The following is a 15,783-nucleotide window of genomic DNA, read 5'->3' on the forward strand; positions in this document are numbered from 1 at the left end:
CCCATCCTGTGCTCCAGTTCCATGATATATAATGTTGCTTGATATTGGATCGTATAAAATGTGTAAAGTACGAACGACTTTTTGGTCCAAGTAAAAACGTTGCATCGTGGAAGACGGAAATGAGAGGCGGAAAGGACAACGCGACATATATCTACACAACGGATTGTTTTGGCATAGAATTTTTCCGAATGATTTTAGAAAGAAGAAAATGTCACGGTTAAGACTCTTTTTATTTATAGTAACAGATTGATTCTTTTTTCTTGTATTATTCAGAATGCGAAAATATATCATTCTTTCTGTGAACCCGCGTGTACAATAATACTCCAGGCCTCGACCGTTACGCAACAGTATCGATTGACTGCAGAAGTCGATCGTATCGGACGATTTGTTTTGGGAATCTGGTATTGCATCTCTTCGCAGGGTGTACGAAGGGTATGTAAGCCCGAAGCGGTGTTGTGTATCGTTTTACGCTCGTTCGTCCCTCGGTGGGGTCCCTAATTAGTAAACGTCGCTGCTGCAGAGTGTTCGAAGCGCAGTGTGCACGGAGAGAAAGAGTCTATAGTAAATATCACGGATACTTAGAACGGGTCCAGAGTGTGCTGAGCGAGTAGCCGAAGAAATATAAACATCTTCGAAATCGTGACTCACGGGGAGCGAGACGGGATCGTATAATTTGTTATACGTATACGATACCGCGTCGGGTTAGCTTTGGCAAGTCGAGATGAAAGGATCGGAGTGTCGGTTGCCCCGCAGGAAGCGATAATTGTTCGACACGCATGCGGCGCTCCAGCGTATCTCGGGTGGTAAACTCGGCAAAGCATCCCCGCACCAGGGACCTTCGGGAGTATATAAAAGTGGGCCCTGTAACGCAACGGCGTGATACGAGAGCGAGGCATTCGTCACCTAGAGGCGAGTCGCGGAGCGTTAAAATAATCTAAATAACCTCCGCAGCGCCGACTCTTCAACACGCCTCGCAGACACTCAGAGACGAGGATTCCGGAATCTCGAGATCGCGTCGTGGGTGAAAACGCCCCGCGTCGAGCTGCAGGCTTCACAGGGAGGCGTAGTTCTTTATCTGTTGTGAGAGAGTGCGGCTCCCGATGCGTGGCGACTAGGCTCCGGACCCTCTAAGCTGGCACTTTGCTCTACCAGAAGCGGTACCAGCGGATCATCGTGGCCTGCAGCGGCAGAAGCGGCGGGCATCTGTTGCCCGGTTGAGACAAAGCAGATCTTGCGTCCTGCGGCGCTGCTGCGGGGACCGATGGACCCGGCCTCGCCCCTCGGGTAGCCTCCTTAAATCGGGCAATATCTCGACTCGACAGCCTTCGAGTGCCTTCTTTCACCGTTTTTCAATGTTTAGAAAACCCTGAACCTGCGCCGCTGTAGGTCTCCGACGCGGAGGAATTGGGAACATCTGTGTGGCGTGTCGCCTTTTGGGTCCCCTCGGCGATTTTCACCGTTGCATAAGGAAGATCGCTGGATCGAAAGGATCTTTGGCGAACGCGTAGGAGTAACCGATCGTACCGTATAATGAAGGATTGGCTCAATTAAAGCGGTTGCCGCAATTGATTCACGGATTACACAGATAATCCTGGTTAATCTGGCGTGACAGGGGTAATTAATGATGTATAATCGGGTGTTCGTATTGGTCGTGGAAAGATTTGTAAAAGTAGGTATAATCGATAAGAATATAGTGAGGTGTTTCTGTCACTGCTTGTATACGTGTAACCAATGTTATGCCGATGTGACGCAAATGATACGGTACCACTTAAAATAGCAATCAAATACACGGTAATTAATTTATCAGGTTTACAACCGAGTCACGCTAGAGATATACGTTAGAAACCGACGTCTGCGCGCAAGCATCGAGGAGCACCGCAAGCCTCTTTCAAGGGGTCATACCCAGTCAGGTGGTCGAAAAGAAGCGATTTATCAAGAATTTTTCATAAAAAGACATTTCAATTTGTTGAAATAAAAATTTATATGCCTATTGGGGTAACATTGAACTTTATTCTGGTATTTTTTATTTGTAAAAATATTGATTTTTAAAGCTGCTACAGCCGATCTCCGGGAGCACCTCTAAAAAAAGGGGCCTTGCGGAGAGCAAGATATCTCTGGATCGGATCATCCGAAACGAAAAAAACAAAAATGATTTAGTTAATGTAAGGTATTATCTAGTCTTTGATCGAGGGAATAAGCAAAATTTTAATTTTCAACGAAACGGCGGCTTCCGGAGAAAAATATGATTTTCCATCAAAATTTTCGCCTTAATTAGTTTATAAAATGGAAAATATTCATCAGCGAGAAAAAACCTTCGATCAGGGGCTGAAAAATGTATTCATAAAGCCTGTGTCAACATCTTTTCAATATCCCGACTAGGTATGACCCCTTAAACTTGCTGATTCATCGTAGATAACCTGTGTTTAGTTATAGGTATATTGTGTCAAGACTTAGTTGCAAACTTAGCTAGCAACCGATCTTCGGCTGCGAACACAATATTCATTTGAGGATTAACGCAAATCCGAGTAAATAGGCCGCGTGTCGAATTGGTTCAAAACCCTGACACAATGTCTCTCGGATATTATATACGTACGGTTTAAAGCTTAATAACCCCACAGAGAGAAATTCCGAACGGTTAACCCAATTTTTCTTCCAGGTATACTGCAAATTTCGGGAGGAATATTCGTCAAATTGAAAAATTGTGCCAGTGGTACGCTTGACCTGCAGGTATACGAAGGAGTGGATCTTATAAAGGTCCCCTCACACCGTGGCGTGATAATTATCGCTTGGTTGTCCTTCCGCAAATTAACACCGTAACAATTGTTTACTGGATTCGATCGGGATGAAGATATATTTTTCCCGACCTTGTATGTTCACATCTTCGGATAATTTGTAGCGTAAGTGGATCTAATCGACACCTTTCCGTGTACGATCTAAACTAATCTAGACTATCCTGGCGGAAAAGGCTGGCAGAAAACTGTGTGAACGACTCCTTTAAAGCCGTACTGGATCCCAATAATAATATAACTAGGCATACTGAAGCAATATTTGAAGCAGAGTCGACCCGGAGACCCTGACCGGGTAAAATGGACGGGCTGCCAGGTCGAACGGATGGGTTTTTACATCTTAATCCGCACACAGTACGTACCAACTTTATGTTTATGCGTTTATGTTTATTGTTTTTATGATTGTGCAGTAGCTGCGCGAAGCGAAACGTTAGGTGGTTGTACCTACTGAACTCGAATTCTCAATTTGACTTCCCTGTAGGTACTTTCCTTCTGCATTTTCCGCTGCAGCTGTCATAGAGATAAGGTTTCTTCCTTTCGCTTTAATTTTACCGAGGTACGTTGCCTGATATTTCGCCAAGGCTGAACGGAGAGAAGATTTTGAAATTTGTCGAAGTAATTACCGATATTTATTTGACTTGGACAAATATTACGGAACGAGTTTTTTCTTGGTATGAAAAAAAAAGTCGACCGCGGGCCGTACTTTTCCGGCTTCAACGATCTTCGCTAGAATCCAATGGAAAATATTCAAACCGAATGGTTTTTTTCACCGACAGATTCAACGAATCACTTTCTCTGCTCGTGTCCACGACAATTCTATATTTTGCAATTTCAACGAAGATCGCCACGTCTAATAATGTCCAATATTTATAAAATCGGTTACGAGAAAAACGCGAGAGGAAAAAGTTAAGAGTTTCGAAGAAGCTTACCTGAGCGTTGTAAAAAAAAATAACATTCCAAAATCCCTCCGCGTGCAAATCCCTTCAGTTTTATGGATACAGCATAAATACACCCTTTTAGCCTTGTGTCCTCTTGAGGAACAACAACGGCGTACACCTTCTCTTTGGAAGGGTATAATCAGCATGCAGAAGCAGCCGAGGAGACTGCAGTAAAGAAATATGCATTGAAGTTCCAGCGCGAGGCTTGTGCCAGTTGATTTTCCGCAGTCGGGTCGATTGGCCGACGTCAGTTTTCTCTTTTTTCGTAATTAGAAAGAAGAAAGAGAGAGAGAGAGAAAAAAATAAAATAAAAAAACACCGCCACGATACAAAACGTCAGGATGTCCGCGTTTGCCCGTAAAGCAAATTTGACTTTGGTACAGGTAAATTCGAAACCGGGGAAGTATTTCTTTCCTGCGAGGGTCTCGCGTGCCGACTTTACTGCACGCACGTTCATGGCCACGACTGTCATAATATTGGAACCATCAATATTTGACGTGCAAATAATCGCGTCACCTTTCGCTCGCCCAGCTAGAAGTCAGGAAACCCCCGACCTTCGCCCGGCATCCGGCCTGCAAAACTCAACAGCTACGGCCCAGATTCACCATTCCAAAAACATCACCAATTTTCGCACGAGTCAAGAAGCGAAGCGTACAAGAACGCAGAAAACTCGGCCACCCTGATCGTGTGCAGGAACCCTTCGAAAATGAAAGATTTTTAAAAAGTCTGCAGCGGAATCTCGCGCCCACACGAAAAGCACTTGGAAGGGTAGTGGAATGTAATTTACGAACCTCGTCAAGTGGATAACGGAGACGACCAGTCTAGCTGACCATGTTTTCTCCAACATATGCCGATCTTCTCAGGTTCTCGCGATGCCCGGGTGATTAGTGTCAAAATGGTTACTTGCCAGACGAACTGCCGATGGTCGCATAACACCACCCCGTCACGTTTCAAGAGTTGAATATTCTTGAGTGGTTTATACCATCCTCTGAGCTGTTGCTCTGCGTAGCTCGCTTGTAATATGCATGTATATAATACGTGTCCGTGTATCCGTGCGTAGTCTGTTTTGCTAGCGTCTCACACCAGCTTCCAATAAATGTCTTGATATTTACCCTAGCGAACACTTTCACGTCATGACAAATTTCCAAACAAGTACATAACCGACGCTTCAATATATTATACATATACCTTTCAGCCCTGGCTATATACGGCAAGATATTCGACACACGACACTCAAGAAAGTATTGCTTCTACGAAAATGAGACTGAGAAGCTCTTTCCCTCTTTAGAAACAAAGTGCCTGTTTTTTTTTTTCTAAACACTGTAAGCGTATCTATCCTTTGCACTGGAACGAACATTCGAACAGTCGCAGACCGTTTTTCGCCTTTAATGAACTTTTTCATTGCGAAGAAAAAAACATTTATCCAGCGACAATTATGTCACTAGAGCCAAAGTCTTGTTCTTTGCTTCCGAGCTAGAGTTGGGCTATTAAAATATTACAATTTTGCGAGGATTTCCCGCTAGCTGGGAAATCGAAGGGCAGATTTTGAGGGGTGAAATACGGAGCGGTATCTGTAAGGGCGTATTTTGCGAGGGGGTGTACCGGGCTGATGGAGCTTGAAACTGAATTATCCTGCCTCCGCCTCTGCCTGAGGCGATCCGGGTTCGTCCGGATGCGCGAGTCGTCTTATCGCAGCATCTGTAATCACCGCTCGTCTTTCAAACGCCAAATATTGTCGTCAAAGTATTAACCCGGGGCCGGGAACCCGAGGACGAACCCTTTGTATTTATACACTTTTCGACGCTGATTATTTTTATTTTTCCCCCTTTCCCAGGCGGCACGAATAGCGACGGTTCAGATGAATCTCCTGCAGACTTTACAAAGGAAGTATGCATGTACTCATTATCGGAAGAGAAACACTCGAAAAAAATTCATTCACAAAACGATAAATAAAACAGCGATATTCATGAATATAGTGATTATCCGTAGATCGACTCAAGTGCAATTCGGAGTACGAGGCGCGATGATTAGGTGATCGATATGATATTTTATCGGGCGCTTAGCGGCGACATCTCGACGTTTTTTTTTCTTTCCCAAAGACATAGATGAATCAGATATGAATAATCTGAAATAAATTTGAATTTTTCAACGATATTGAACCGGCTATCATCCAGAAGCGTGCTGAATAGGCTCATCAGTTTCATCTGAGTTTATTGAAGAAATTAACCCGCATGCGATTTCGCCAATCGAAATCTGATCAAATTTTAAAAGATTGTAGTCAGCTAATCGTCGCAATTGTACAGATTCGAACCCGATATCTGATCCTTCATCATTCGGCACCAGCTGATTTTCTTGGATAACAAGTTTTATCAACAACTATACTTTACGTTAATCGACCTGTTATTACTAACTGTAAGTATAATTCGAAAAGAATACCTGCAATGAGCTTGCAGCATTGCTTTATAGGTACATAAACCTATCCACGCGATACAGGCACACAGTTTTCTATCGAAACACGGCGTAATATTCGAGTACGAAGAAACCAAGGAGACATTTCGGGCAACTTGCCATTTTGTCAAAACTTCCCGACAAGTTCATCGAGCGTCGAATCGGCTCGTAGAGCACGTTTCGAAAGCTAAACGTCACGCAACGCTGCTATGCTACAGCCGAGAAGGTGACGTGCTGTCTGTTCGGTCGTAAATTGATAAGAGGTCCACTCTACCGTTTTATACACGTACAAAGTATACGCGGAGCGATAATCACGCCGTGCAACTCCACGCAGGCCGCTCATACAGAGCGTATAACCCACGACTGCCATCTACATATTAGGTACGTCTGTTCATGCTTCGTTGGATATAACTGGACATAAAACGTACTGCCGTAAGCGCTTACGAACGCGATTAGCTGCCGTGATAATTTGGCGTCTATTAGGTATACATTGTAATTTTACCGGTTGCCGTTTATACGCCGGTATTATATACTAAAAAACGATCGGGGCGACGGGGGAGGGATAAATCATTATTATGCTTGCGGTGCAATATCGCGCGAACCGCGGACAAACATTATTGTTGTTCCCGCACAGTCTGACTCGTCGAATTGTTTTGTTTTTCGGTAGCTCTTGGTCGGAGATGAAGTGACGACTGTTCTCGTTGCGGAGGTGGCGAGAAATTATAAAGGATCGTGTTGCGCGAAGGAGAAGAATGAGATGCACGCATAATATCTATCACGCTGAGCAAGGTCGTTGGAGTATTGTAAGATTAGAGTCCCGACGTCGTGCAGCGGGGGTCTAAAAAGCTTGTTGGTAAAGCGAGGGGGAAAAAATAACAAGAAAAAAATATGGAGCGAGGAGAGGAAAAGAGACCAAGAAAAAGGATACAATCTCACGCTTCGATTAGACCGATCGAAATCGGATTTTTTCCCCCGTGTTTTTCCTCATTAATTTGTCGCTGATCTGTGTAATTAGTTACGATCGTTTTACAGCTGGCGCTGTATCGCAGAGCCGGGTCTCTGCACGTAGGTTGTTCAATAACAATTTACACGCGCCAGCCCGACAGATCTCTCGCTAGGATCTGTAGATATATGTATAACTAATAAATCGATCAAGCGTCCAGCAGACGCTAATTTGTATGTTACTCGGTTGAAGAGTCGCTCTCGCCGTATAGCCTCGCTACCGTGCGCGATTAACCCTTTGACTACAATTCTAGCATATTTGCTACAATGACGAAACAGCTGTTTCTCAAAATATCTTCTTCGATTTCGATTTGAAAAATCCTGAAATAATTTGAAAAATAGTAACGCACTCTAAAGTAAGTTTTCACTGAATAATTTCATTTGAAAAACTTTATATTTAGGCATGAAAATTGAAAAACTCTATTTTTAAAAAGTGTAATGTTTCAAACATTTTGATCGAGACAAATTTAAAGCGGTTGAGACAAATGATTTTTTTCAACGGGAAAGAGGCTTGGCAGTGAAAGGGTTAATCGATTGATCGGTATCGTTCGACTAGGCGGAAACCCGATGCAGGCCTGGATAATCGGTGGTTGATTTTATTTACGTCCCTGGTTTAAGCTTTGTGAAAAACTCGTACTGCCGTGCTTCTAATTGTAAATAGATTACACCTCGAACGTTGGATCTGGATCCACCGTGTTTATGTACCTATACACATCCTATACACAAAAGTCCCATGTGTGATATAATGTGTACATAAGTACCTGGACAGTAGACGGGGAAAAAGGACCTTGGAATATTCGACTTTCTCAGTATTCTTCGCGATAATATTTATAGATAAGCCACGCGACACGCGGTCGAACGATATTCGTATTTATACTTTTGTACTATACCTATAATGTGTATATTCCAAAACTGAGGTGTTTTTATTTTTTCATTGGTAGGTATTACAATAAGCATGTGAGCATTGGATGTACATATGTAAAGGTTGTGTTATTATTTCGATTTTCCAACAATTTTAAACGAAGCGCCCTATATTTCTCGTTTCTTTTTCTATTCAATTGAGATATATAGTTATACGTATACCTGCGTTATACATTATACGCATGACAAAGTATGATGAAAATACTTCGGAAAACGAGGACGAACGACTGAAAATTTCACCTTCATTCCGTAGATCGATACGTGACGTTGGAAATTCTGTACAACAACTTATTACTCTGATCAATCAACGATAAAATGATTGTAGTTTTTAGAATCGATACGGTTTTATGGATTGACTGATATTGTATGCTGCTTTTCGAGCTATCGAAAAGATTGCATCTTCTAAAACAATCGTGTACTTTTGGAAAAAATACGAATCAAATCGAGGATAATGCGCTATCTGTTTCATATACGTATAGTTTATATTATATTAGTTTCGATTTCCAGAAAATAAATGTAGAATCGATTTTTCCTGTACACTCACCAATTTCACTTACAAAATTAGGGATCGATACCTATTTTACACGAAGCTCTCGACTTTTACAGCTCATCGCGCGTATAAAATAAAAACTCACAACGGGATGAATACGGTATATAGACGTACATTAGGACACGTGTAACCAGACCAGACTCATTATAATCAGCATTCAGTCTGAAGCGAGCCGTGAGGGAGTTTCTCTGATTACGAAGTGCTACCAGCCGACCCCTCTGCATCCTCGAGTAGGTATGCGCGTTATCGGCATATATATATATATATATATATAAATCCTACCTATCGGAGAAGCAGCGAGCGGCGAGCTTTTTAGTTTCGAGAAAAAAAAAATTAAAAGAATGAGAGAGAAAGAGTGGAACTGTGCGGGGGAGGGAAGGAGTGGAGAAATAATTGATAGAGGAGAAAGGGAGGAAAAAAAGTAAATCAAGAAACCAGAACTCACTGGCGCTTCTGCCACGCCGTAGTTATCATTGTTTATGGATATCCACCGAGTGTATATGCTTCGTAATGAGAGTAGGTACTGTGAAGTGCCGCTGGTATAATTACAGGGCGAGAGGTGGTGTTTTTTCGACTGCAAGGTACTTATCTGGCTAACTGTCTGTCTATCTGCCCCCCTGCCAACCATCCGGGCGGTGGCTTTTTGATCCATTTTCTACCCCGATCTTACCTTCTGCATCCCTCTGGTAGATTCTTGTTCCGCGGGTGCAATTATAGGTACAGCTTCTATTATACAGCTGATTTAAAAAGCAAATATACGCTTTCCTTTTCTTCCGTCCTTCACCTAGCTCCGATTGTGAAGCACTCTCGTGATTCCACTGCATCTGTAGGGTATAACGTTAACTATAAGTAGAGTGTAAAACGTATCCTCACACGACGATCATTATCACTGCTTCCACATGATAAACGGATTACTTTATATACATGTCTCTAAATAGAATTACGGATACAGCATACATCGTCCGTTCGATTAGATAATATAATATAATAGTCGGCAGTAGCCAGTCAATAAAGGTAGAAATCCACAATCGTGAAATCAAATTCGAATTTTCCCTCTCTCAGGCCCAAAAGAAAATAATAAATAAATCGATTCCGCTGCGCGGTTGTACGATATTAACTTCAAACAAATATCCAAGTGACTGTATTCCGGGCACCGATAACTGCAGCGATTCATGATTTAGAATTTAAAAAGAAAAAAAAACAATGATTATCTCTGTCTTCACAGGCTGCAGCATAAAAGATTGACATTATATACTGACTCCAGGGTAGATAATAGCTGCGGTAATAATCGGCGAAGATCAGTAAATACCGTGGTCGTCAGCCGCACATATTATTATACACATATACATGTACATGATACGTGTGTATTATATATTCAGCGACGCAGGACGTTCCCGGCGGGTCGCCATGTTGGTTTTACGTACGATAGGTATATATAGGCGTCGAGACGCGCGTCCGACGACCTCTCGACCAGCGAGTACCGTCGGGAGAGCGTATCGACGACGAGCGTGTATCTGTGACGTCTTTCGCGTCGGATGGACGTTAATACCGTCAGGGGTAGCGTCGCAGCGCCCCCGATCGTCGGTTGGAAGCCCCGCCCCTGTGGAAGCCGTGCGCCAACGGGAGTATGACTTCCCAACCGGGAGGCCCGCCTACCGGAGACAGTGAGGTACCCGGCTATCCCCGAACCACCGACTCAGTATCACTCCAAGTCTCGAGCGTGGTACGCGTGTAGTTACAGAAGGTCGGGACTGCCTGTTGGCATTTTTCAGCGACGATCTATAGAATAAAATCTAGCGTGACAGCCGAGGTTCTGCGCAGAGTGTGTTTTTGACGTTTCGCGACCCCCTTCTAGCGGGATCGTCGGGATATTTTCGAAGAAGAACGGGAAAAAAAAAGAGATATCGAAAGAGTGTCTAACAGTGAGGCGACGAGAGTCAGGATAATCCGTTCACTCCTGCGACCGCGTCCCGCCAGCCGATGGAGCTGACGGACACCAAGATGGAGCCGCTAACGCCACCCCACACGCCCCCGTCTTCGGGGGGGGCCGATTACCACCGGGGCTCGCCGCCGCCGTGGTTCCGCTCGCCTCAGCAGTTCCACCAGCACCCGCAGCAGCCTTCCGGGTACCACGCGGCCTTCCTCGACCACTGGCTCAGGGGTGCCGCCCTCCTCGCGGCCAGGGGATGCTGCCCCCAGCCGGTTTCGCACCCACACCCCCATCCCTACGCGCATTCTCACCCGCATCCCCATCAGCATCCGAATCCGCACGTGCAGTCGTCGGGCCACGCGAGGCATCCGGGACTTCCGGTTCCGCCCCCGGTGTCCTTCATGACACGAAGATCGCCCGGACAGCGGCCCAAAAAACAATTCATCTGCAAATTCTGCAACAGACAATTCACGAAGAGCTACAACCTACTGATACACGAGAGGACTCACACCGACGAACGTCCCTACAGCTGTGATATTTGCGGGAAGGCGTTCAGGAGGCAGGATCACCTCCGAGATCATCGGTAGGTATTTTATGTTTCGCATTTCACACGCGTATCTTCGTGAAGTCGCGTTGACGAAACGGCGGGTTACTTTTCCTTTTTTGCTTGCCAGGCGTGATCGCGACGATTATTTTTTTTTTTTTGTCTATGATCGAGGTTTGACGTAGCTATAGGTACGCGAGTGTTCGTATCTGTACGATACGTGAGAGCAGTTCGCGAGTACCGAGGCTTCAATAATTAAAATCGATAAGCGTGCATAATCCTGCGTTGACGGTGTTAGAAGAGCGTGATCAAAACTGTCGTAAAATCGATCGTCGATACCCTAAAAGAGCCTTATAACTACAGCCGAGCACGCTGCCAGCGTTCAAGTCCTATGACACCCGATCTCGTTTCATTTCCAACGTACACGTAATAACGATATAACGCACGTGAAACGTACCGAAACGTAAGAGTGCGCGTTGTATCGATGCCGATCGATTTAACGACACGGCGTGTAACCAACCCATAAGCCGCGATCATTTTTAATCGTTGAACATTCTTCGTAGTGTACTTATTTTTTTTTTCTTCTTTTTCCCAAAATTTTCTAAACGCAGGTACATCCACAGTAAGGAAAAGCCATTCAAGTGCGGCGAGTGCGGAAAGGGATTCTGCCAGAGCAGGACCCTCGCCGTTCACAAAATCCTTCACATGGAAGAATCGCCCCACAAGTGTCCCGTATGCTCTCGCAGCTTTAACCAGAGGAGCAATCTGAAGACCCACCTGCTCACTCACACGGACGTCCCTCAGGACCTCAGAGTCGAGCCCCAAACCGTCCCAGTTCTTCCTGTAAATGCAACCGCACCGGTCATCAGGCACGCCACTCAACGCGAGAGGATCACGAACGGTCTTGAGGCCAACCAGACTAGGCCAAAGCTAGGATTCAGTATAGAGGATATCATGAGACGCTAGGTTCTTTATAGGACACGCCGAATTTCCTATCACAGTATTAACTAATCATTATGTACGTTTAGTTTTACTGTTAAGTCTGATATAGGATACACATATATATATATATATGTATATATATATTACATACGTATATACTTCGACATTGCGTTACCCGTGTTATTTTAGCTGCAGTCAGGTCCGTGTTTCCATTTTTCAACATTTTTTATAATTTTTTTTTTTTTCCAACTCGCATTGTTTTTGTGCAACGAATCAAGGGACGAGCTTCATAAAACGGTTTACAAATTGGCACATTTTTTTATACCGTCTTCCGGAGTTCAAATCCAGTTCTTTTATTTATTGTTTCTCTTTTTTTCCTTTTTCTCATACGTATTAATATACATATTTCGTGTATAGCCGATTTAATAACAGATCGTTAGGAAATTTTGGCACTCAACGATTTCGTAAACAATGTTCGGGTATATATCATTTAGCAAGTATACCGGGTAATTCCATGTTTGTACCTTTTTCGTAGACGTTAATGAGGCAAAATATTGTGGTACCGCCTCGCATAATGTTATACCGGGTACATCAAGGGACCACGTTGTTGTGTAGTACAAAGTGAGATAGAAATAGAGGGAGATGAGGGCGAAAGAAAAACAACGACAACGATGGATTCCGGTGAAGCTACGAAGAAAAAATAAAAATCAGACCGAGGGAGACTCGAGTAAATGCGTAAAAGCAAACTTTTTTTTTCATTCCTTCTCATTTTCGGTGTGTGTTATTTTCCCATTTTTTTTCTTTTTCATATTTCTTTTTCTTTCTTTGGTTTTCCGCAAATTGTATATACATAGAAAACTGACCTTTATCGTATTGTCGTTGTTTGGCTTTGGCGAAGTGTCTAAAACTAAAAACAAAAAAAAAAACACAACAACACACACCCATTTTGAGAAGGTGTGAAATATACGTTACACGCATTGCATAGTTTAACGTTATGCAAAAGGATATAACATATGAATCTCGCGCGAGGAGAACAGCGATGGGGAGGGGGAAATGCAATAGAAAGAAAAGAGAGATATCGTTTCACGGGGTGAAAAATGAGTCGCACCCCGTACAAGCTGTTGCCGGTATAAGTCAGTCGGTAAGTCAGTCAAGTTCTCTTATACGGCGTTGGGCCTCACTACCATATATCCTGGAAATAGTTGCCCGCGGCCCAACGTACTTACATTCATCGGTGTCCCTTCGCCTCGGGTTTGTCGTCCCGGTTGGTATATGCATGAATACATGTACGTGTGTATGCGTGTACGCCTGTACGAAGCACGTACCTATGTACCTCGGAATATCGCGTCTTCTCGGGTACCAAACTGCGGCGGGTGAGTCGAGGGACCGTTCGGGGCCTGGACCACCCGCACGCCCGATCTCTACATAAGTCCCAGCGCGTTTCACCTTGGCGTGCACCACTGCGTCGTGTCATCTGTCCCTCCAACTTTTACCATACTAATTTAAGATGGACGCGGCCCGGGAGTATAGACCTTATCCCGCGTATAGTTATAAATCGTCCTTAATACCTGTTTCCTCACCCACCCCTTATCTCAGTGTTATATTATATGGCAATATATATATGTATGCGCGTGTGCCTTTATGCATGTATACAAATACGTATATACACACACACACACACGTGTATACATGGATATATATAGTAACTATAAGTTTATAAGTACTTAAATGTATAGATATATGTATCTGTATATATAATATATACGTGCACAAAAGCGTATGTGCAACTGTACTTTCTGTGTGGCTCTCGACCTGTGTCACCGAATCTATGGTGCGATACGTTTGCTGCATTGTATAGGCATTATGTATTAAAAAAAACAAAAAAAGAACAAGTTTAATGTTACCATCCTATAGATATACTTAAATACCAAAACATCGCCCTAGTCGACTGTAATAAAGATTTGTTGTTATTGCTAGAAATAGACGGAAATTAAATCAATAAAAATTTTGTTCATCCTTTTTCCTGTACATAATATACTCTCGTTTAAATAATCTTCATTCACAAGTTCTTACGTTTTCCACTCAACCATTCTCTCCGAAGGTACACCACCACGGTATCCTGTATTGTAATTCGATTCCAACGCGTGTATTCTCGTGGTCTAATCTTTCGGGATGAAAATAGAAGATAGGGGAATGACTATCGAACGTATTTTCTTGTTCTTTCCCTCCAAGGAAGAAAGTAACGAAGTGAAAAGAATAAAAAAAAAAAATTATTCGAGCATGAAGTTCGATATATTACCGTTAAAAGGTAGTGCAGGTACCGTTATCCGCTATCTTTCTTCCCACATTATTTTGTTCCCGTAACCGCTGCTCGAGATGCAGCGCGGCGGACTGACTGGGCCCAAGGTGGATACGTATGTAAACGTGTTCATTCACGGACAGGATGCATCCCCGCGCATCTTGAAGGCGGGGAAGGACGTTCAATGGGTTTGACGTAGGTGCGGCATGCCGAGAAATTCGGTCGTTTATAGGTATCTCACTTGCAGCGTGCACACAGCGGACATTCTTAACGCCGGCTAAGCCTGTCTATGGCTCGCTACGGTTCCTAGGATATGTACAGCTTCGGCTATTGTATCGCCGGTCACAATGGCCCGCAGTTAACCTGTTTGTAGGGCAGTTTGCGCTGTTTGACTTTAATTAATACCCTTACTCCGACAATAAAAGAACCCCGCGTAATGAATAAAGCGAACAAACATCGGCTGCGCGGCACTCTGCTTTTATTGTTGAGCAAACCGAAGCTTTCTCGAAACCGTTCCTGTAATTTCTAGTCCTGCTAGAAATAAATACGGTCGCGATCCGTTCTTATGGTTAATCCCCGTTCAGCAGACTAGAAAGTAAGAAACACGGATCGTACAATTGGTTTAAAACCGCTTTGGAAACATTAGCATAGAGAATTTCACGTACCTCTACTTTCAATTATTTATCGTACGGTAGGTATCTTATGTAAATACCTAATAAAGGCAACGAAAGAGAAAGGGATTAGGTGAATCGTGTAATTAGTAATCAAGGCGGAAGCTAATCACGCGTCTTATTCGGACGGCATATCGATCGAGATATATATTTGACCAGTGATCGTTGTTTAACGAAGTTTATGTTCGCCGCTGGCTATGGGTAAAAATCAACGAGAATCATCTGCTCATCTCGCAAATAATTTCCGTAGCCCGTGAAAAATATTTCATAATTAATGTGTCACTTTTATGATCGATTTGAGGCAAGATATATTTCACAGCAATTGTCTAGTACTACGGCAAATAATTTATACGTAGAGAATGACGAAGCTCCAACAATTTATTATTCCCAGGTATAATCCTTATTGTCTGTACCTTACACCTTATACATACCTATATATTATTCGTCATTCTCTTGCAATTGCAATTACTGTCTGCCAGTATAATAATTAGCTTTCTATTCTATAACAAGCGTCATATCCTTCATCCCGAGAACAAATGTCTTCACGTTTTATCACGATTATAAACAGTTACTGAATTTTGTGCAATATATTCTATCGGACAGACTTGAACGATAAACGATCGTCCAACTGGATTGGCATTCAATCGATGGGCACTGCAAGTTTCAAAACAGCCCCAGTTAATGATCATTATACAACGACTTGAGGCCGTCCCCTGTTCAATCGTCGGTGAAAAAAGTTGCGTATTATTTCG

At 43.4% G+C, this 15,783-nt stretch overlaps 1 protein-coding gene across 1 annotated transcript; it reads left to right on the forward strand.

The window, feature by feature from the left end:
• The first annotated feature begins 10,133 nt into the window (after nt 1-10,133).
• Nucleotides 10,134-13,039, forward strand: LOC124296733 (protein odd-skipped-like). Its single transcript, XM_046747047.1, has 2 exons — nt 10,134-11,158; nt 11,731-13,039. Exons 1-2 carry the CDS (start codon nt 10,626-10,628, stop codon nt 12,083-12,085), a joined length of 888 nt encoding a protein of 295 aa, XP_046603003.1. The 5' UTR covers nt 10,134-10,625; the 3' UTR covers nt 12,086-13,039.
• The last annotated feature ends 2,744 nt before the right edge of the window (nt 13,040-15,783 follow it).

This window comes from Neodiprion virginianus, chromosome 1 (genome assembly GCF_021901495.1).
Source record: "Neodiprion virginianus isolate iyNeoVirg1 chromosome 1, iyNeoVirg1.1, whole genome shotgun sequence".
NCBI classification, from domain to species: Eukaryota; Metazoa; Arthropoda; class Insecta; order Hymenoptera; family Diprionidae; genus Neodiprion; species Neodiprion virginianus.

Excerpts from the sequence above, each read along its gene's own strand:
- LOC124296733 (XM_046747047.1), top strand. The coding sequence starts at position 10,626 with ATGGAGCTGACGGACACCAAGATGGAGCCGCTAACGCCACCCCACACG. Across the intron at positions 11,159-11,730 it reads GATCACCTCCGAGATCATCG|GTACATCCACAGTAAGGAAA; the intron begins GTAGGTATTTTA and ends TTCTAAACGCAG.